Source organism: Phyllostomus hastatus, unplaced genomic scaffold (genome assembly GCF_019186645.2).
Source record: "Phyllostomus hastatus isolate PE091 unplaced genomic scaffold, TTU_PhHast_1.1 phas_contig_34, whole genome shotgun sequence".
Taxonomy (NCBI): domain Eukaryota; kingdom Metazoa; phylum Chordata; class Mammalia; order Chiroptera; family Phyllostomidae; genus Phyllostomus; species Phyllostomus hastatus.
Genome location: NW_025333857.1, coordinates 50,706,949 through 50,730,346, shown reverse-complemented (window position 1 = coordinate 50,730,346; position 23,398 = coordinate 50,706,949). Strand labels below are relative to the sequence as shown.

General features: G+C 47.8%; 1 protein-coding gene across 1 annotated transcript in view; it reads right to left on the bottom strand.

Annotated features, from left to right (window-relative positions):
• Nucleotides 1-19,025, bottom strand: part of NR4A3 (nuclear receptor subfamily 4 group A member 3) — a 33,291-nt gene extending 14,266 nt beyond the window's left edge. Inside the window, exons 1-5 of the mRNA XM_045840671.1 lie at nucleotides 18,652-19,025; nucleotides 15,250-15,420; nucleotides 12,027-12,985; nucleotides 8,316-8,445; nucleotides 7,680-7,852 (exon numbers count right to left, since the gene is read on the bottom strand). Of these exons, the coding sequence (XP_045696627.1) occupies nucleotides 7,680-7,852; nucleotides 8,316-8,445; nucleotides 12,027-12,983 (1,260 nt within the window). The 5' untranslated portion in view covers nucleotides 12,984-12,985; nucleotides 15,250-15,420; nucleotides 18,652-19,025. The remainder of the gene's footprint in view (nucleotides 1-7,679; nucleotides 7,853-8,315; nucleotides 8,446-12,026; nucleotides 12,986-15,249; nucleotides 15,421-18,651) is intronic.
• Between the last annotated feature and the right edge of the window lie 4,373 nt (nucleotides 19,026-23,398).

Sequence of the window (23,398 nt, the reverse complement as noted above, 5' to 3'; positions counted from 1 at the left end):
TAAATGTGATAATATATGCAAAGGGCCTGACACAGAGAACGTGTTTCCCCAGGGACAGTGATGATACTGATAACAGTTGTGATGCTTGAAACTCTCACTGTCCCTCGGCCTCTATATTTATGAGAAGGGGAAGGTTTCTACTTTTCAGCCCTGACTTTCTAGGATCCTATAACATCAGGTCCAGTTCAAACCCCTGGGTCCTCTGTTCCCAGAAATCCCACCCGGGGCCCAGATTCTAAGAAGCCCTGGACGATTCTCTGATATAACCGAGCAAAGTCCCATGCTTAGTTAAGGATGTCAGTCCAGTCCTGGTGTCACCTTCTCACCACCTCTTTTCAGCATGCACTCACTATTAACTAGAGAGTAGAAAAAGGGGATTTTATTTTACTTTTTTAACTTTCTCCTCTGATATGAATCTAATTCCATATACTCTCAAAGGGCAGGCTAAAAATCAGGGCAGAGCCACCTTTCGAAAGCTGCCAGCACTACATGTGAAGCTTCCAATGAGTAGTGACACGGAGCAGAGGCAGCAGGTCACAGGCCCTCCTCCAGGCTGTGGGCACTGACTCGCCAGCAGCCCTGGACAAGCCACTTAGTTCTCTAAGTAGGAAGTAGGAAGTGACTGCAGGAAGTAGGAAGTGACTGCAGGAGCTGATCTCTAGGATTCCTTCAGGTTTGTGCATTCAGCTATCTTTCTGTTATTGATTTCTAGTTTAAGTCCATTATGGTTTGACAGCAGACACTATGATTTCCATTTTAAAAGTTTGCTAGGGTGTGTAGTATGGCCTAGAGTGTCAGCAATCCTGGTGATGCTCCTGTGACGGCTCTTGCATGCAATGATTCTAAATGTGGCTAATCACACCGGGTATGATGTTGTTGCCTAGAGTCTGACCTTGATTCAGCATTATTTTGTTTTAAAATAGTGCGTGTTACATGGAGAGAAAAAACTACAGGATGTAAACTTTCTTCCTGGGAATGGGACCTAACGGCTCCCTTCTGCACTGACTTCCCTGAAACCATGGCTCACAACTCAATAATCTCTCTGCTTCTCATATGTGCTCACCATACTCCAGAGCACTTAGCTCTCACCCAGGGTCCTCTGCAGGTCTCCACTACTGCTGGGCTCACATTTCATGCATCCTGCACACTAGGGAATGCCGTCCCTGCCTGCTCTGCATGTGCCGTTTTCTCTGATGAAGCCCAGCAAGGAGGAAAGCCAGCAGGCCTGGCATGCCAGGCTCCAGCCAGACCCTAGGGGCTTCACCTGCAGCGATTCTAGTCCATGTTCCAGGATTCTGGAGCCAGATTAGACACATCCTGAGCCACCAGTAACTTGGGGGTGAATCGAGGGTCAGCATCCGATGCTGAGGGAAAAGACAAACCAAGTATCCCCTCTACTTGAATGTAAGATTTAAAGAAACACAACAATTAAACAAATAAAAGCTACATTAAATGTTGCAAATGATAAATACAACAAAACATTTTAGATCCTTTCTTTGCCTGGACTAGCACTTTATAAAAACCTCACCAGAGAATACTGGACCTGGAGTTGGAAGAACCAGCCCCCCATCTCTGCTCACGTGCTCTCCTATGTTACTCTCTCAGGGCTAGGGAGGTTTGGGGTTTGCCAGAGAGAATCTGGAAATATTTGTTTATTGATCATTACAATCAAACTTAGGCCAAATAGAGAAAGACTTTAGAAATGAATCTTTTTTTTTCCTGTTTATGCTAACTTTTCATTCTAGCTTTCATGGATAATTGACCCATCGAAAATCTGACTTTCAGTCTAAGACACAGTGTTACATTTACTGACACCTAATGTCTAATGGTGATTTCACCAGAGCACCTGGAATGAGAATCTGGAGCTACAAACAACAGTGAAAGTCACTTAAATTGAAATGAACCTACACATTTCATATGGCAATAAGATGGCTGTACAGGTCAGATTTCAGGCAGAGAGCCCAGGCCTAAAATACATTATTAGAATGGGAACACCAGCCCTAAAAAAATTTAGCAATGTGATACGTTCACAGCAGCATGGAATCTGGTATTTACTCTGTCTCACCTGTCAGTCCAGGCTAAACATATAAAATACCCTCAGAACATGTTATCTGCTCTTACAATGCTACTTTTCCCCTGCATCTTTATATATTTTAGATGTGATCATCCTGTAAGCCAAACTATGTATAATATTCTTAGGCTCCTGTACTTTAAAAAGGGACACTTTAAAAATTGGCAGTGAATGTATTTTTCCCTGTATGTAGTCTTTTCTTCCCTAATTAACTCCTCTTAAAAACAAAACCAGAAGCAAACAAACAAAAACCTCCTCCTTTCACCAACAGCATCACTGCAGTGACTGGTTTACTTTCTCTTTCCTTCATGGCAGTTAAGCTCTACAAAGGTAGGTGCTTTTCTTATTCAACAACATGCCCCTTGCTCTAGAACAGTGCCAGACACCCAGAAGCCATTCCATAGATACTTACTAAATGAACTAATTGCTTTCTTGAACATCTATATCCCTACTGCTCATTCCTTGTCAGCCCAAGGAAAGCTGGGAAATAGGAGATTCAAAGTAAAATCGAATTGTTCTCATTAAAGTATATTGATGGTTCTTAAATTTTAGTGTGCTGATCGTCTGGGGTGCTTGTAAAAATAGCAATTCCTGCCTGCCTTCTCCCTTCTGCCAGTTCTGATACTGTAGGCCTGGGTGTGGCCAGGGAATCTGCATTTTAAGCAACCACCCTGACTCTTTCTGATAGAGGCAGTCTGGGAGCCACACTTTGGGAAATGCTGACCCGTACCCGCAGTGGAGTTACAGCAGGCATGAGGATCAGAGAGTAAGGGAATGAGAAGGCTTGAAGGGTCACGGGTCTGCATTCAGTCTGATCTCCTCACCATTCAGATGAGGAAATGGGCTCCCAGAGGGGCAGGAACCGGCCTGCAATCGTCTAATGAACTGGCGGCTGTTTCAGAGGAGCCTCATGAAACCACTGTCCGCAGAATTTTCACGCTGTTTACTTTGTAGGTCTGACACGTGTTGGCCATGTTATTTCTCAAGCTATCTTGTTAACATACTCAGATGCCATTTGCTGGTGCCTGGTTTTATCTAAGCAGTATCTCTTGTATTTGGCGTCTGTTACTACACCAAGTGACACCAATTACCAGAAGACATCCCGGTTTGCTGAAAAATACTTGAAATGACCAACTAATGAGGAGGTTAAGTTTATTTTCTCATTAGTAATTATGCAGGCTCTGAAACCAAGCCAGTATCTATATATACTTGTATTGCTAAATTAAAAGCAACTGTAGGGCAGGGAATAGCAACATTTTAAGAAGAAACAAATCAAATGTGACATGTTTTGACTGCACTGATATACAATGATCTGAGCTCAGTTTTGAAGGAGAGGAGTTTGGCCCAAAGGAAACGTGACGGTCCCAGAGCCAGGAACGCTTCACAAAGCGAGCACTCTCTTTCTGGCCTCACAAATGCTCGTTCCCTCTGTGACTTGGAACACAACTCTCCCATCTCCTTTACCCACCAGTGAGCGAAACGGCGCACTACCTTAAAGGCACATATGCCGACACGAGACGATTGGAATGTACATACAAGTCTGGCGAACATGTCTTCATTTCTCTATTTGCCTGATTCATGGAGGGAAGCTAGTACCTTTTATAAATTGTTTCCATCAAATCAACTACCTGACTCAAACCTGACAGGGAAAATTCTTCTTTAAAATGTAATAAATTATGGGTACACACCACTGCTGTTAATGGGCAGGAGCAAATGAAGAGACTGTCATTTTTTACTTTGCCCACTTCTAAATGGTTTGCCTTTTCAAAAACCAATGGGCATTTGTTACTATTATTGTAATTTAAAAAAAATCTAGTGAAATTGTTATAAAATAGAAGTGGCAGCATGGTGAAAAGGAAACATATTCAAATGCCCTGAATGACGAGATTTAGATCTAGGCTGAGCTCTGCCACTGACCTTGGATAAGTCACTTAACCCCTGGAAACCTTTGTTTATTCCTCTGAAAACATGGGGGTTGGGTTAGATGATCTCAAAGTCACCTCCAGTTGTGTACATTTATAAATATAAAACTTTAAGGAGAAGGTACTATGAAAATTGAGTTTCAATGAATGACATTCTTAAAAAAAATTACCAAAGGCATAAATTATATCACATAAAGCTGGGGTTTAAGTACTAGGTGCTCAATAAATTCATCTTGCTTCATTCATTTTGTGCTGTTTTTTTTTAGAGAACAAAGCAAGTTCAATCTTATTAAATAACACGTTACTTAAAAAATAACACACACACACACACATATATATATAGTCACTTGCATTTGGGGATAATAAGCTAAACCCCAGAATCATAAAACCTTAGAGCTGGAAGGAATTTAATATCATCCAAAATAGCCTCTCTGCTAGTGAAAAATCCTGTTACATGTTCTCTTTAGTTCCTTTTTATTGACGATCACAGCTTCCATAGTAGCTCTTGTAGCTAAGAGAGCTCATCCTTGTCTTCAGGGTGAGCTGAAACAGGCCCCCTCCTTCTTCCTCCAGATCTGTCCTTGAGAGCCACAGTCCTCTTTGCCACAGGGCAAAAGAGTGACCTAATCCTGCCAAACCTTTTCCCTTCCTGTCTACCTACATTCATTTCCTCCAATCATCCCTTACAAGTTTCCAGAAGCAGTATGTCCACATCCCTCTTGAGCCCAGCTTAGAACTGGACTCGACCCTGACATGTGGTCTGATAGAGAGGACAGAGTCCATGGGACCATCCCCAACTTGGTTTTGGTACCATACTCCTGCTGCCCAAGGTAATTTAGCATCTCTCTCTTCCACCACATGTCACGTATCCTCTGTTGCTTCGTTGCAAGTGTGCATGGAATAGACTCCCAAGATCTTCTTAACATGGACTACTGACAGGCCAAGGCCCTCCCATGTTTTTAAATTCTAAATGCCTAGCTTCACATTTATTTTTGTTAACTTCCTCCATGATGGTTTCAGCCCATCCTGTTCCAACCTGTCGAAATCACTCTGACTGTTGATACTGACATCCATCATATTAGCGATCCCTCCCAGCTTCCTGTCATCTGCAAATGTGATCAGCATGCCTTCTCTGCCTTCATCCAAGTTTTTGATAAAAACTCAAAGTTAATTGATTTGGGTCCAATTTTTGATAATGTTATAAAGCCATCTAAAAGCAAGAGAATCCAAGCTATGAGGTTCAACCTGATTCCAAAACAATGCAATTAAAATAAATACACTTTACAAAATTGAGCCAGGCCCCAAAGGTAGATCAATGTGACCCAGACTCTGTCATGGTCAATCTGCTATTTTGGACAAAGCTAACCATTAAATTGGATAACTGTTTGTTGATGAGGATGATGACTCTGGTCTAACACACAGAATGGTGCAGAGGCGAGCAAACATGCTGGACTGATTTCTCCGTGTGGAGACAGTTCCTAGCTGGGACAACTGGAAGTGCTGGGGGGCGATTTGCCACTGAGTAACTGAGTAGTCCATATGGACCAATAATCGAATAATTTGGGGCCCCAAAAATCACTTTTAGAGCCTCAATTCTCCGGCCAGACCACCAAAAGTGATTTCAAATATCCTGGAAGAATGGCAGATTGTGTTATGTAGTCTTGGCGTGGGCAGTGCCAGAAAGCTTCATTAAGTCAGAAAAACTGCCTGAGGGGAGGCCAAAGTCCCTTCAGGGAGAAGGTCTTTATTCCCAGCACCCTCTCACACTGAAACCAGAGAGGTAATCAAATTTGGTATTTAGGAGCACAGACTTTGGGGTCAAATACACGTGGCTTCTAATTCTATCTCTGATGAGCATTAGCTTTATGATCTTGGGCATTCATTCAGTCCTTTAGCCTTTCTCAGTTTTAATCTCCACATCTTTGAAACAGAGATCATAACACTTACCTTAAAGGTATTGCTACATGGCACCTGACGTGTGAAATGTTCATACTCATTAGAACATCCAACAGATGGTGAATGAGGTTTGGTCACAGAGATGACACACAGGGAGGGCACTGTGCTAAAGATTTGATGAGTGTCATCTTACTTCATCTTCACAAACCCCAGGAAGTAGATATTATACCTATTATACTATGACACAGATGAGGAAACTGAGGCACTAAAAGGTTTAAGCAGATGCTCAAGGTTATCCAGCTGCTAAATGATACTTCTGGGATTTTAATCTAGAAGCCTGCACAGTTCCAAAGTGCAAGGCCTTAACCACTGCATTGTTATGCTAGACTATTATTTGAGATTTGACTTTAGTCAAGACATGCTACTTGTAATCAGAATAAGAGTCCTCAACCTTTGGTGCTAAAGATCTATCATGCTTCTCCTACAAAGTCTTGTGATCAAGTGATGAGAAGAAGCTTCACAGCCCATAATAAGTGTAGGGATGGGGGGAGGAGAATTGAAGTAGATGTACCAATCACAACACTGTAACCTAAAAGTAGGACACATAACAAGCACACTCGCATTCTTTTCTACCTGTTCAGTTGCAAGTTTGAAATACTCATTAGACCTGGGGAGGAAAACCTGGTAGTAGCTGCCAAGCCAGACCAACTAACTGGGGATCCCTAGACTGATAGCTCTCTGATCTGTGTGTAAATTGTGTTTCTAAGTTTTCTTATCTTAGAGTGAGGGTAGCTATCCCTACAGTTCATGGCTCTTTAAATGGTTAAATGAGACAATGTACCACAATGTCTAGCATGTAGAAATTGCCCAACAATTGAAATCTTTTTTATTCCTTTTCCTCTCTGGCGAGACCCTGTCTTACTAGAAGTTTGCTTTCCCAAGTCTTCTCAAAACCTGCCTTAGGGTAATGTTTACACATTTGCTTAGAAAATCCTTTTTCTTGGTTCTCCTCTTTGTTATCTAAATTTCTGGCAATTTGCAGAATTCAGGCTGATGACATTTTACTGTATCTCACATGAAATAAAAATGTTGATACATTTTGGTTGACTTAATAACAACATTGGTAATCATTTATGGCTTTCAAATGTTTTCTCAACCATCCTTCCTGTGTGACTGACAATCAGAACATCCCTCTGAGGTTAAACATTGTAATCATCCCCCTGTAGGGATGAGACAGCCAAGAGCAGGAGCCAGGTGACACAGGTAGGAAGCAGCACATGCAACATTCCATCCCAGTCCTCCTGATGTCAAGGCCAGAGCTTGCTCCTCTCCATCAATGGTCTAATCCCTCTGAATAAGCAGCAGGTCAATCAATGCTGATGAAATTGGGTAAACTCCTTGAGGATAGCTTAAAGCTCACCCAGAGGGTTTGATCATAATATGAAAAAAACCAGTAGTCACTTTGTCTAAGCCGTAAAAGAAATCTACAAATTGTATTTCACCTGCGCAGATTTTCATTGGCACAACCACCAGGAACCCTGCAACAATAGGTATGACAGGTGCAGCACTGTCAGGGCCATTTGTTAAGGCGTTCAGGGATCCAATAAGGCAAAATTATTTGGTGCAACGGATGCCCTGGAATTGCTAAATGAAGTGAGAAATATACAAAAGGTATGAAAACAGTTTAGCACAGTGGCAGGCTTACAAAGTCATTCAGTCAACTCTTACTACTAGTATCATGAGTAGAGACCCTGATCATTCATTCGAAAGCAGGACATCAGAAAACTTACTCTGGAATAATCGAGATCTCTGGGTGTGGAGTCTGTTAAAGCTCGGACAAGGGCGTTCATCATACAGAGTGGCGGAGAAGGTGGTGAGGGCTGAGAAGGTTCCTGCTGTAACGGGCTCTTTGGTTTTGAAGGCAGCCGACCTCTCCTCCCCTTCAGACTATCTGTACGGACCACTGGTGCCGAGAGAAAGAGAGAAAAGATGTCTTCAAAGATATTCACGAACAGCCATAAATTGCAAACAGAAATAAAAAACACTTCACTGTTGGGCAATCATTAATAGACCAACCATTTAAAAGTGGCAGTAAGTTTGGAATAATATTCACACAATGACTTCATGAGAGTTGAAACAAGCAGCATAAAAGCTGCCCATACTTGCATTTGGTAATGAATTAGCCCTGAAAGTCTCCTTCTTAAATAGAACAAAGATGTGTGTACACGAGCTCTCTATTGATTTTGAGAAATTAGAATAAGTAGTCCTTAGCTATTTTTAAATGTAAACATACACTGTAAAAATAAAATGTTGGAAGGAAAGGAAAACAAGGAAAATTCACTATTCCAACATAAATGTTAACATTTTTTTCAGTGATGTCTGAGAATACATATACACAAGTTGGATAAAAAGCATTATATCCATACCTTCTTTAACCATTCCGACACTGAGACACTTCTGAAATCGACAGTACTGACATCGGTTTCGACGTCTCTTGTCTACGGGGCAGTTTTTATTTGCCAGGCAAACATATTTTGCATTTTTCTGCACCGTTCTCTGAGAAAATACAATACAGGGATAGTCAACTAACAGTTTCTGGAAAGAGGTAAGAACCTGACAAGATGTATTTTAATTACAATGTGAAAAAGCGACAGTGCAATTCGTATAATTAGATAAATTTAATTTCCTAACACGCTAGCCTGCAGGAAAAACAATTTTATTAGTGTTAGCTGCTGACAATGAAAATCATCTCGGATTGTTTCTGAAGCAAGTCTCAGGAGACATCCAAGTCTGAATGATAAAATCATATCTGAAATTACCAGGTCAACACATCATACCTTGGAGGATTAGATTATCTCCACTTTTAATATCCCTTTGGGAACAATTTTCTACTTGTTCTACTCCTCTGATTATTGCTGACCTTATTAAAATAAAATAAAAATTATCTGGGATGTACTTTGCTGGCTGTCACTTTTGTAAGTCAAATATCAGTAACTGGCTTTGCTCCCTAATAGAGATGAAATCAGAAAAAGCACACAGCAGGATTTGTCTAGTCAAAAATATAGGGGAGATAATGTTTTAAGGCAAAAAATCACTTAATCAGTCTGTGTAGTTGATTTTATCCATAAAAGAATATAGATGGTAAATGGCTATTTTTGATATTTAAAATCAAAATCTTAAAATTGGACACTAGAAACCACTATTACATCCAAAAAGAGAGAGAGAGAGAGAGGATTATGAGAGCCATACATTTTCAGTGAAAATTCCCACTGATATAGGTTATTTCATAAATGACTAGAAGCATAGACATCAAACTAGCCATACTGTAAGAGACACCTCCTAGAACTTGGATATAAAATAATGTTGTATTCTTCAGAATCACGTATAATTTCAAAATGACACATGGAGAAATAACTGAGCAAAATTTTATGTTCCAAATATAAGGGAGGTTCGATTTCTTTTTTAACTTAAAAACGTTGGTGCAAATAAATGTATGTATTTACCACTTAGGATGAAATCATTCAGAAACTACCTGAATCTATATAACTCCAAATATAGCAGAAAGTTGGAATTTATTTGATAAGCCTAAAAAAAAAAAAGAAATCCAGGCAATTTGGGGTGGGTGATCTATTTCTTGCCCCAAATTCTAGACTAGTGTTCAAGCTTTACTTGCAGCCATGCTCAGCTCCCATGCATCAGTTTCCATCCTATCGCCTTTTCACTTCGCTTGAGGAGATCATTGCTCAGCTGCTTCAATGAAACTAAAATTTCACAAAACCAGATACATTTTCCCTGCATGCGTAGGTCACTGTAGTTTAAAATGCAAAATTCCAAACTACAGACATGCTTTTGAGTTTCCGGCATTTAAATTGTCAGCAGTCTTTAAGAGTAGGACACTTGTGTTTCCTGAATGAAGCTCTCTTTCACCAAACATGCAGCAATTTCTAAAACTATATTTCTTGTCCTCAAGGCTGCATGCCAGTGTGAGGGCTGGTGGCACTTTGTGTCGGGTATACATTCCCCCGATAACCTGAAAGCTTTCCCACGCTTGTGTGAGGCCGCACAGTTTAAGGACAGGGAGAGATCGTTACAGTTCAATCACGGAATTCCATCATTAACTGCATTTCATGTCACATTTAAAAAAAAAAATTCAATTTAATGGTAGAAAGCCACTGGGTAAAACCTGCTCCCATTCCCTTAATTAACAGATCTGTGGGGTGGTTCTCTCCATCCTACTGCCCGCCCTTTCAAATATAGATTTGTTTTCGTGGCATTGCTGCAGAAAAGGAACGCTGTTGGGGAACACTTAATTGACATTTCTAGATCAGGAATGTATTACCATTCCTATATTTTCGTCAATTCTCAATTATTCAGGGATGGTTATATTTGAAGTTACTTGCCCATCTCTTAATTGTTTTTAAATCCCCCACCCCTTTTGGCTGTCTGTGTCACTGTCCTTCAGCATTTCCACCGAAATTATGTAAAAATCAATCTGTGAAAGGAATGCACTTCCTTGAAAGCAACCCTGGTAAAGCTTGAGTAGTTAAGAATGAAAAAAATGGCTAACCTCAGGGTTCTACATTTAAAACATCATAATCCTGTGCATACCTTCTATATGGCACTTACATGGCAAAGTCTTCCCACAGCATTTCCTCACTTTTCTGCAGAATTTAATTCGTCACATGATGTTTATCCCCAGATCAAAAATAATGGTTGCTTGTTGGTATGTGTACCAATCCAGAAAAGTGAATTTTTACAAATATTTTGTAGTTTGCACTTATAATGAACTATTGTTTCATAATTCTTTATAATTATAAAGTGCTTTCATAATTGTTTTATTTCATTTAATACTCACAGCCCTTCTCTGAATTTTATTCACCTGATAGGGAAACTGAGGCCTAGAAAGAAGCGTCACACCCAACGTCATATAGTTGTTAGGTGACAGATCAAGGCCTCCTATCTGAGTGTTCTCCAAGTCCAGCCTGCTCCCAGAGACATCCTATTGGCTCCCCAAATCCTAGTTATCCAATCAGCATCCAGCTTCCCCTCTCCCTCCACCTTGCCCAGCACTGCAGGCTACGCGCTGACTATTGTGGGAGAACATTCTTGGTTTTGCAAATGCCTGAGATAACAGTCAGGGGAGTGGGGAGAATTAAGTGTCTGAAGAAGTCTGGGGGCCAATAACAAAAGCAGAGCTGCAAGAGAACAAGGCCTCTTTCCCCTGAGTGGTATACAGAGTGCCCAGCTCCAGAGTCAGGAGAAACCAGCTGGAATGTTCCTTTTGCTGATCAATCACTGGTAACGAGCTACATGATGCTTTGACTCTCTAGGCTTCAGCTTCCTCACAGGTAAAATGTGGGTGAGGCCGAAACCTCCCACTGTAACACCCTCCTTCGGTCTATGAGATCACCAACACCTTCTACGCCCGGCACTGTGTGTGGCACAGAGGCAAGGCGCACTGGTAAGCCCCCAGCTCCTGTTTTCTATGGAGGGAGCTGTCTAGCGGGTTGCGTATTCTGCAGCCGCAGAGGTGCGAAGACGGGTACACTCTGGGGTTGTGCGAACATGAGCTGGCATCCTGTCTCCCCCGCACTCTCTGAGTGTGTGTCCTGGGCAGTTGAATAACCTCTCTGAAGTTTCCATTTCCTCATCTACAAAACAAGGATACTGAACATCTACCTTCAAGACACTTAAAAATAGTGAGTGAGTGGCCAGACTGTGATCTCAGCTCTGTCTGATTCAACAGTTTTAGCTCTTACTATGAAGATTAAATGAGATACAAATGTCCATGGCCTGGCCCACTGACCCTACCCCTCAGAATGGACAGAGGAGACATGGGATGAGGTTTTTGCATTTTTGAGATCTCTTTGAGAAGCTGCTGAAAGCTCCCTCTAGAAAAATGATCATAAGATAATGCCAAGCCAGGAAGTTCAAAGCCCCCCCCAAGTCCATCTGGGGAGGCCTCCTATAATGGACTTCAAGTTAAAGCACCCTGAGAAAAATGGACGCGAAGGTGCTGTGCTACAGGAACGCAGAGAGGTAACAATTGCATCTCTCAAACGGAGGAAGGACCCGCTTAGATGCTCGCGTGAGCCGGCGGCTGAGAAGGCTGGCGCCAAGGGGAGGTGTGCGCTCACCTTGAAGAAGCCCTTGCAGCCCTCGCAGGTGCGAACGCCGTAGTGCTGGCAGGCAGCGTTGTCCCCGCACACAGCGCACGTGCCCTCGCCGGACGACGAGGTCCTGATGGGCGGCGACGGCAGGCTGGGGCTCTCGCCCAGCAAGCTGGACGCGGTGGGCGACCCTGTGAGGCCGAGCGGCGAGAAGGCCAGCGTGGCAGCCCTCTTGGGCAGCGGCAGCCCGTATGGGTGGCCCTCGAGCGCGGCGGCCTGGCTGCCCGCTGCGGCGGCTCCCAGGGGCAGGCTGAGAGCGGCCGTGGTCGGGTCGTAACCCAGGTGGTGGCCGCCGGCCGGGCTGGGCGCGGGCGGGTGAGGCGGCGAGGGCTTGAAGTGGAAGAGCGGGAAGCGCGCGCTCGCCACCGTCGGCACCGCCTTCATCGGCGGGTCCAGCAGGGGGCCCGGGGCGATGCAGCCCTGCGCCGAGGGCAACGCGTCGTCCCACAGCGCCCCCGCCTGCGGGGGGAAGCCCGGCGTGGTGGGAGTGGACGGCGGGGATGGCTTGAAGTACATGGAAGTGCTGGGCAGCACCTCGTCCTCCGGCCCGGAGGGGGGTGGAATGGATGACTGCTGCTGAGGCTGCTGCTGATGGTGGTGGTGGTGCGGGTGGTGGTGGTGGGGGTGGTGGTGGTAGCCGTGTGCGTGGCCCTCTTCCACCTTGATCAAAGGTCTCGGCCCAGGGGGCTGCATTTGGTACTGGCAGGACTTGAATTCGTAGTTGCTCGAGTAGCCCTCCACGAAGGTACTGAAGCTGGGCAGGGATGTGGTGGCCGTGGCCGTGATCTCAGTGCTGCCGAGGTCCATGGTCAGCTTGGCGTAGTCAGGGTTCATGATCTCCGCGGTGTACTCTGGGCTGTAGGTCTGCACTGCATAACTGGAACCTGGAGGCGATGGACTATACTGGGCTTGCACGCAGGGCATATCTGCAGCGACAGGGACAAGGGTCTCTCAGAAGCAAGTCAGCACTCTTTCCTGGCTAAGAGGTAGCGCCGACTTCATTGCTCTTTAACTTAGGTCTAGGAAATAAAAAGGAAGTGACATCCTTTCCTTTCTGGTAGCATAGATCCAAAGCCCCATGCTTCCTTCCTTCCTTCCTTCCTTTCTTCCCAGGGAAGAAAGCTGAATCCCTGTGAGACGGTCAGAGGGGTCACAGGATGCCCCTAGGGGGCCTCCTGGGGACCTCTGTGCCCACCTTTCTTCCCTGGCCCTGTCCTCCACCAGATCTGGGAGATTTGCTGTCTTCTCGAATAGGCCCAGCGATGTTTTTAGGAGTGGTTTGGGGCCCTATACATTAATTGGAGAGACTTCAGCCACTAGTTTGGAGGACAAAAAGAAAGCCAGTGGATGTTCTGTCGGTTTATCTTTGGGGGAAAGGCCAGTGGTCCCCCAAGCCACACAAATTGATTTATAAACCTATGAATTAGTCAATAAAAGGTGTCCTACATGGGACTTACTGACCGAGGGAAACAGTGACATTCTAACATTTTGTAAGTGTCAACCAAGGCTACCTACACATGCTGTGGTTGCTTTCTCCCACCTCCTCCCCACGCCTCCAGGTGGGGCTGGCAGCCCACACACACTGGACCCCTGTGGATGGCAGCAGCCAGTTAGGTGATGAGGTGGAAATGTAGGCCCAGGAAATGGACTCGGGGGAGTCTGCGCCATCTGCAAAGAAAATCAGCAGCTGCAACAGAACACCCACCAAACCTGCCCTCTGCCATATACAGTGTGTGTGTACATATATATATACATATATCCCCAATTCTGACTAATAAAGTATATCAGTGGCTGTTTTGTAATAACAGCTTACAGCTATCATATTAGGTGAGTTAATTTACATATTTTCTCATGACAGAAGAATCGGTCTCCCTAAAAAAGAAAGCAGTTTCTTAATAGTATTATTTTTTCTCTTCCAGTTTGACTGTGTTGAACCCCCAAAGCGACTGGTAGCCAGGGTGCTTACTACGGGTCAGAGAGGCTGAGCTGGATCAGAGGGCCCTGAGAATGATTGGCTCCAGTGAATGACTTATCTAATTATTTCCCTTTCTGGATGGCTAAGTATAAATGGTAAAATGGGGCAATTTCTGGTGGTTGGTTTTTCTGAACCAAAGGAAAACCAGGTGCCTAACGTCTGTTTGGCATGCATGATGTAGAAGGTGTGACTAATAGAAGAGTGAGTCCTTCACATTTCCTTTGACATCTTTCTCTTACCCACATTTCCAAATCTGATTGAGTCATGCGTGTATGGGATGGAATCTTGACTTGAAAAAAGGTGATGAGGGCCTGTTGGAAGAAGCAGTGATAAGGAGAGGCCAGTTCAAGCCTTGATTTTTCAAGCAGGGCCTTAAAAACACTCACTAGTTTGAAGTTAAAGGCTTACATAGCCTCCTTACAGACCAGTTGCTGGGGGTGAAAGGAGAAACTAACCATTTAAAAGAAAGGACACTACCTGATGTTTCGTCTGTTCTCCTTCTCCCTTCAGACCTCTAGGATTTCTCTCTGAGTCTTTTCTGTCATCCTTCCTTGCCCATCCCTACCTATTGCTCTTGTGTCTTTAAGTGCTTTCCAGCTAGACAGTGAGCTTGCTGGAACTGAGTTCTATTTACCTGCCTATCTTTGGTGCCTACACAGGCCTGGCACCTGGTATCCCTTTGGCAAATGCATAAAGAGGCGTTACAAGCCAAGCTTGCAATCCTTTCTTTTGCCAACTCAAATTGACTCCTTGGTTTTTAGGTCAAACACCTTTTCTCCTTCCCTTTGAGCTTCAATAACCCACACTTCTGTGCCCAAGTGATTGGGGTTTTATACAAACAAAACATGCTCTGTATTGCTCTAAGTGACCTCATAACTCTCAAATGCATAAACTGCATACAAAAGGAGAGCAAAAATGAAGACATTAAAAGGTATTGAAAGATCCTAATCTATGGTGTATTTGCATTTTTTTCTTAGGAGAAATATTTTTTGAGACATGCAATGCTGAATTTAATCTGGCTGCTCCACTCGGTAGCAACAGGGTGTGGTATCCAGAGGAGCTTCCTGCAAGGAAGCCACCTGTGCTGTGAAATACTTGTTCAGCAGCCACTGTCCTGGCACTGGGCACATCGACCAGTTTGCCCACTGGTTGTGTGGCTTCCCCACTCACCTCTCTCAGCTGGGGAGGAAGAAGGGGTCGTGCCTTCAGACCTACCTGGAGGGTATCTTGCGCGCTGAATGGTGGGGCTGTGGGTCTCTCCAGCGGAGGCTGAGAGCGAAGGAGGCGATGACGTGCGGCTAGGCGAGGCGGCGGTGCTTCCCGGCTCAGCTGAGGGTCCAGTCTCAGGGCCGGGGCTTGCCGGGCTGCGCTCTTCCGCAGTGGACTCTGCGGACACCCGGAGAGAGAACAAAGGTCACAGTAAGTCCAGGCTGAGTCATCAGGGCCTGGGCGTATTGGAAGTTGGTGGGGGCCTTTAGAAATGCTACGTTAATTACAAACAATTTCAAGGGTAAGAAAGCAGTGCTCAAGGTGACTGGAGTCCCGAAACAAGACACATCACACCACCTTGGGGTAACCGAGGAATAGTCGTCCGTACCAGCCGCGCTCACCGCCGTTTTGTGGCACTCGAAGGAGGCTGAAAACGCAAAGCCTGCTGTCGCCCAGAAATTGATCTATCTGCCCCCAGAATTGGTTCCAGCTCAAAAACTCAAGAAAACAGAAGCGAGGAAAAGGACTTGAGGAAAGAGTTCCGCCCGAATTGGGGGCGGGGTGTCAGTGAGTGTGCACGAGCGGAAAATAGGCATTTTCCAATCCCCCGCCCCCACCCCTCAAAGACAAATTTTACACATTGCATAGGAAATGCACGAAGTCCGGAACGAATGCATGAATGCCCCGAAGAATTAAGAAAGTCTGAGCTTTTCATTCTAAATGCTAATGGAGCTTCTCTTCTATTAGCTGCGAGTTGCGGGGGGCCAGGGGTCAAGCAAACAAAAGGGCACGGGGGAAACAGGCCCACGCTGGAAGCAAGGCGACAAGGCGGATGGCGTTCGCAGCTGGTGGGGAGGTCGGAGGGAGGCCCCCTGCACCCAGCGGGCGGCATCCTCGAGGGTGGGCGACTTCGAGGCTCGAGGCCATCCGGCGGCCCCGAGGGGGCACATTCCGGAGGGCGGCCGCGCCGCTCCAGGGCGAGTGTCTCTGCGCTTTGCTTCAGCGAAACTTTGTAGCTAAAAGCGTGGCTCCGCGGGCCTCCGGGAAGGATCCCACTGCCCCAAACTCCGTCCTATAGCGCCCCCTTTGTCGGGCCCCATTCACAGCTCCTGGGGGAGGGGACGTGGAGCCAAAATAAACAAAATCCGCAGTCCCCGCGGGTGCGCGGTCTGCGAGGGTCATGTAAGTGTCGTCTCCCGAAGCCCCGGAACCTACGGCTTCCCTGAAGGCAAAGAGAGGTATTCGGAGCCTTCAGGTCCAGGAAGCCCCCGAAGGCCAGGGAATGGGGGATTCCCTTGACACCCCCAATCCCAGCCGCAGCCTCTTCCCCAGCCCCGGAGGATCCTATGGAAAGCTTGAGCGAGCTCTAGCGCAGGCACGGACGGATCTTCCCACGGCGGTAGCTCGCGCTTCCAGTCCTCCACAACCCGCATCCTCAGTGGGGGCCTCCAGGAGGTGCCCGCATTCCCGCCCTTCCCACGGGCCTAGCAATCGGAGCCTTTCTCCGAGGATCAGCCTCTGGCTCCGGTGGGCGAGGGTCGCGTCTCTTTGAGGAAGGGTCTCCCCTCGAGCACCAGCCTTCGCGGGAAAGAGTCACACCACATTTCCTGCGGCTGAGCCGAGACCCCGCGGCTCTGCCCACCCCTCCCAAAGGTCGGGTTACCTAGGCAAAGCCTCCTCGCCTGGAAACACGTTCCGTGGCTGCTGCTCGCGGCCGCCGGGCCGGGAGCACGGAGCCTCGGGGTTGTAAATTAGGAAGAAATAACTACCTCTGTCAAAGCCCCTTTCTTTCTCGTGGGCAGACGAAAGGAACACCCCCGTGTTCCCCTCCCGGTGGTGAAGCGTGTGGAGGAAACCGTGAAACGCACCATTGTGACCCCGGCTCCTCCGCGGAGTTTCCAACCCTGGGGAGCGGGGGCGGAGGCTGGGCGGGGGCAGAAGGAGTGGAGGAGAGACCGACAGAAAGGGAAAGACAGAGATTCTCAGAAAGACCAAGGGAGCGGAGACAAACCGCGAGGAGAAATCCTGCGAGCGCAGGGTCCCAGGGAAGGGAGTGGGTGGGTGCGGGGGGAGGGAGCGGGCGTGGAGGCTGCTGCGGCCTCAGGACTCTGTGACACTCGCACCGCAGCATCTCCTTCAGCCAAGGTGGCGCGAATAAACTCTAACTTCATTCACTGTGCCCGGCGGCCCCGTTGGGCAGCTTTCTCTTTCCCCAACTTAGTTCTAGAAAACATCTTTTCGCCGTGGGAAAAGAAGATTCAGGGTTGAAGTCGCGATGAAATGACTGAACAGGAGCCCTGTGGCCCTCTCCCCGCACCCCAAGACTCTGGGATAACGAGCAGCCCCGGATTTCTGATTTCCAAACTCCCTGCAGCCAGCTCTTCCCTGGGGAGTGCCCGGGGGCATAAATAAAAGGCAATCTCCAAGAACGTTCTTTCAAACAGAGGGGCAAATGCTTAAACCTCACGGCTGCCCAAAGCTTCGGAAAGGTTCTAGAGGCGCCTTTGGAAGCCAGTCCCCGCAGACAGCGTTGGCACGGCCGCTCTCTTCCCACAACCGAGAACTTTCATTTCTATCAGGAGCAAGACGCTCGGAGCAACTTCTCCAAAAGCGCGAGTTCTGTCCGTGAAGAGCACGACATGCCTTTCCCACACCGAGCCAAGCCGGGAGGAGAGGGACACTGTCCCCACGCGTGTCGGAGCGCGGGAGCCCGCAATTACACCCGATTACCTCGGAAGGGAAAGTGTAAACGGGGAAGTCGGCGACGCCGGGCAGACGTGCTTAGTGGAGCTCCGGGCTCATTTCAATACAATCAGCCGCATTCCTACAATTATGCCCTCTTCCCTAAGACCCTCCGAGCGCCTCGGCAAACTCTGGCCGCCGCTGCTCGGGCCCCTTCCCTCCCGGGCGAGCTCTCAGCCAGCCAGCTCGAAGTCACTCTTAGGTGTGTTAACTTGGACCCACCGGGGCCCCTATTTTCAAGCCTAGTTAAAAGGCAGGAAAATTACTGCCGTTCATCACCGTCGCCGTAACTCCCTGCCGCCGCTGCCGCGGCCGCCGAGAGCATCATTACCATGACAACTAGAGCCGAAATACCCTGAATTACGTCGCTGGAGCTGCCACTGCACAGATCCCGGTCCTCCTCTTTGTTAGAGGCTTTTCGCCCCTTCGGGTTGGGGGAGGAATCCCAAGAGCTCCAGAGCTCCCCGCGGGTCCGCTACGAGGGAAAAGTTTCAGGTCAGAGCCCACCCGCAGCTCCGCGAGCAAAGCCGCCGCGAGGAGGTGTGTATGTGTCGTGGGGGGGCGGGAGCCCCACGCACAAAGTTGTCAATTTCGGGAGCGACGCTCCTTCGCGCGCCAACTTTTTAGCAAGTCCCCCAATTAACCGGGCGAGTCTCAAATACGTACTTGAATGCTGTGGCGGTTCCGTCTTTAGAGCGAGTTTCTAGAGAGCTGCCCCGAAATCTGCACTTGGTGGCGAGTCGCGGCTGCCGTCCCGGAAGGCTGCGGGATACTAGTCCTGAGGCTCCCAGAGGCGGCGAGCGGCTGGCGGGGGATGCTGCGATCCCGACTCATGGGAGGGCGCCGCCGAGGGGTTCCGCGGGCGTCCAGGCTCGCGCCGCCGCCGGGGGAAGGATGCCGCCGCTGCTCCCACCTCCACGGCCGCCGCTGTCAGCGTTGCAAAGTGAGCCCGGGAGGGGCGTCCGGCTGCCGCGCGGCGCTGCACCCGCGAGGGCGCAGGGCGAGAGGGGTGTGAGCGCGCGGGAGAGAGTGGAGTGTGTGTGCGGAGCGTGTGAGCGCGCGTGTCTGTGTGTGTGAGTGAGGGAGCGGGTGTGAGCTCGTCTGTGTGTGGGGAGCGGAGGAGGAGCAGGAGCTGGAGGGGTGGGGGGCGGGAGGCAGGAGACTCTGCTCTCCCGGCTGCGCGTTCGCTCGATCTCTCGGCACGTCATTTATGCCACAGGAGCCCTAGCGGCCTCTCCATAGAGTGACTGGAATGCAAGACGTCAATGTGACGCCATGGGACGCTACGTCACCCTCCTCCTCCCTCCCCTGGCCCAGCCGGTTCCGCGTGTGCGAGGGTGTGTGTGTGAGTGTGTGTGCATGTGCGCGCGCGCGCGCGTTACCCGGCCATTCGCCGGCCGACACTATGGAAACTATGCGGCGTAGCCAGCCCCAGCCCGGAGGTCTTTCCGACCCGCGCTGGCAACCCCTTTGCAGTGGCGCTGCTCGCCCGGGCACGAGTCTGCGAGAGAGAGCAGAGGCCCGCCCGCGGGTCAGGCGGGACCGCCCAGCTGTCAGGCTCGGGTGGAGTAGAGTTGGAGGAGTGCTGCTGGCGCGCCTCCGAGGCTGCCCCGAGGCAAGGAGCCAGGGCGAGGGGGTAAGGGAGAGGACAGCTCTTCCGAAAGAGAAGGCTCCGCCAGCTAGCTTCTCCGAGTGACCTGGCAGCGGGTGCAGATGGAGTCAGGCACCAGACCAGACTCCCTAGGGGGCAGCTGCGCTTTCCTCCAGCAACAGTTCTAGAACTGTTTACGTCTGCTCAGCCCTCTGCGCCTAGGCTGATCCCTGTGCTCCCATCATTTGCTGGGTGCGTGTTTCACACAGGGATGCAGATAGCTCTGAGACGATAAGGTTTTATTTCTTTATATTTAAGGTATGTGTTTCATAACTGGACCCATTGCAACCCAGCAAAATGTACGTCCACCATCCACGCACTTCCTAAAGCAGAAACTATTTAAATGTGTGTAAAACACACACGTGTTGAACAGCTGAGCGGGTCTGACTGTAATAAGTGTTCCCCCCCGCCCCTCCCTCCTCAGAAATTGAACTCTCCGTTCGCACTTTCACTTTTTGATGGTTGTACACGGGCCTACTTTCCCATCTCCCAAATTAAACATTTCGAAATCAATCAGCAAGATTTATTAGTCAGTCCCTCCCTAAGGGATTTGCTTTGGCCTCCTGGGACACATTTGTCATTAAATGGTGTGCCAAAAGCCTGGGCGACTGTGTGAGCGAGAGCAATTTCTTACTGGAAGTGAATTTAAGTGTAAATTTCTTGCCGAAAACAAAAACACAAATTTATGAGTTAAAGATTCCTAGTCCCAAAGGTTGCATTGGAGTGGAAGCATCCTTTTGGAAAAGACGAAGGAATTATGCGATCCGAAGAGAAACCAGAGTATGGAAGCAACCCCTTTTAAAGAACTGAATTTTTGAGAAAATATTTGAATGAAACAATGCAGACAGACATTGTTTCCGTGTGTCCGCTTGATTCAGGTGTGACATTTTATTTCTTTGACCTGTCACAATTGTTGTGTGAGGGGGAAGGAGAGAAAGGAGAGGATCCCGTTGTCTACAGCACACGTTTCAGAGTGCAGGAAGGTTCTAGCTAGCACCAGAAACTTAAAAACAAAACTAATGTTATATATATGACACAGGTATATTTCTTCGCTTCCACTTCCACTTGAGACAGGGTGGTGTGTAGGAGACCTTGAGAGGGTGCCCCGAAAAATGACCTGGTGGAGAGGAGCAGAGCAGAGCTCTGCACTGCCGCAAGTTCCAATCCAGCCTCGGAAGGAAGGAGGGCGCTGCTGCATTGTATCCATGCAAAGGCTGGGAGGTGGGGGGAGCAGGACCTGGAGCCGCGCGGCGCTGACGCACGCGAGGCGCGTGATTGACGCAGGCCGTGTTACTAAATTCGGCCATTGGCCCGGCCCAGTCGCGGGCGCGCGCCGCAGATAGCGGAGTAGGTTCCCTCTCCGTCACCCCCGCCCCTTCTCCATTCAGCGCCGCGCGGGGCGGGGCGGGGCGCGGCAGGGCGCGCCGGGCGGGGCCCGGCGGGGCGTGGTGCGCGCGGCCGCGCTGGGATCCGGCCGCACCAAATATAGTCGGGCCTGGCTATTTTTAGCCAGGGCTCGGGCGCGAGCGCGGCGCGTGAGGGGGCGCCCTGACCCCTCCAGGAGTGCGGAGGGGGTGGGGGGGTAGCCATCTTGGACTCTGCTCGAACCCGTTTGGTGACCGGCGACGCTGGTCCGGGCTCGGGGTGAGTGGTCTGAGCTGTGGGGGAGAGGGCGGCGGGGGCTGTGACGGGAGAGGACGGGGGTCCGCCACGAGGGGTGGCGCGGGAGAGGGATCGGGGCGCGCGGCCCTCTTGGCGTTCGCGTGTGACGGACGGTGATTCCCGCCTGCCGGCAGTCCCGTCTGTCTTGCCACCGGGCGGCCTGGCCTGCCCGGAGTCGCGTGGGGGCGGAGCCGCCCGCGGCCACCACTTCCTGAGAGCCGGGGATACCCCTCCCAGACGTCACGGAGGAGCCGAGGCAGCGGTGGCGGCCCCGGGCTCATCCTGCACTTGCATCACGGGTGCAGCAGCAGCTGCTCTGCTCCTTTGTGGCTTTTTCCCCTGTTGAGTAACTGCTTTGTTAACTGAAAATACCATGACGGGCCAGTGTGATCACCAGCTTCAGACCTCAAAGAAAGTGAAGCTGTCAGGCAAGAAGAGGGAGACTCCCTTAGTCGGCTGCGATGGTATCTGGTGGGTGGGTGTGTAGAGAAGCACTTGACAATTTCCACGTATTCTTGCCTAACTTTTTACCCCCAAGAAGGTTTAAAAATACTTTTATTTCCATGCTGTAAAAATTGCATGTGTTCTGCACCCCACCCATTCCCCCTTGAATTTGAAATCTTAATGCTGAATTGGAATCACACTAAAGGAGAAACCCTAAAATTAGGTAATTTTTTTAGGAAACAGGACATCTTTCAACGAATTTATTTAATAATCTGCGTTGTCTAAATGTTAATACGTAAAAGGTCCTTGCCCGTTCAAGGTAGATATAAAGCCACTAACCAAGTTTGTTCTCTCAGTTTTAAACCTGCGTCTTTGTTTACTGTGAATTAAAAATAATTCTGTTTTTTTGCTGCGTATCTCCAGGTTAAGCATTTCTCTCTTTGGGTAGGTGTATCTTTCTGGACATCTGTGATGGTTAGTTTTGTGCTTCCCTGCCCCCCACCCCCTTACATCTTCCCCTTCCTGAGCGTGATCACCAATCTTTGTTCCTTTATGACTGTGAGGCGCAGGGCTGTTGTCTGATTGCCCTGAACCAATCAGCTGGCAGTGCTTCTGACTAGGCAACTGGACTGACTGTTGGCAAGGTTCCAGTGGTCACTGATAAGTTGGCACCATTTTTGCACTCAAATGGAAAGTCATGGAAGCAGAGACAAGGCTCTCTTACAAACTGGGACACCATCCTCTTCTTAATCCTAAGTCCCTAAACATATGCAGTTCTTTAGGTAACCTCAAACGGGACGAATCATTCTCTTCTCTTTTTCAAATTAATATCTGTTCTGTAACTTTTCAAAAGTCTGATTTACTAGAAATCAGGCATAATATTCTGTAAGGAATATGTATGACTATTGCAGTAATCTGAATTACCTTTTAGATGACTATTTTTTATTAAATGAAAGTTCATACTTCATAAATCTCTTTTTAGGAAATCAAGTAGCATAAGACTACCTTAATCTATGAAATGTTAAAAACTTATGTGGTTTGGCCCTTTTTCTAGAAGAGGGACAGACATTCATGTGTGGCCTAGTTTATATAAACAAAGCAAAGAAAGCAGTTAGTTTCTGTTCTCATGATACTTATGGCAGCCAATCTGTTAAAACTCTTTCTATGCAGTAACTTACAGATTCACTGTGTATTAACTTTCATGTTTTGGTTTCGTAGGTATAACCTGCAAGAATGAAAGTGTTCTTTCTCTTGGAAATAGGACTTTTTTTTTTTTTTTTAGAAATTTATGTGTGATATAAAGCAATTGCTTTAACAAAGTGGAACTTAAACAATTAGTTTAAATATTCTTCTTGTTAAGCAATTCCATATAATTTTGTTAATCTTGCTAATTTGTAAAGAATGATGATGAGTCTTATTAATGCAAAGATTGGGTGAAGAAAGGTAAAAGATTCCAAGCCAGAAATTGTTTAACTAAAGTAAATATAGGAAGTAAAAGTAACCAAAAAAGTTGTATGTAAATTCAGCTTTTCTAGAATCGGTATAGAAGTCCTATACTGTATTTAAGATGTGCATATAAAATGTAGTAACGAGCTACATCAACATATACTTAAGTGTATGGGGCTCAGGAATGTGGGACGATTATAGTAGTTTTCT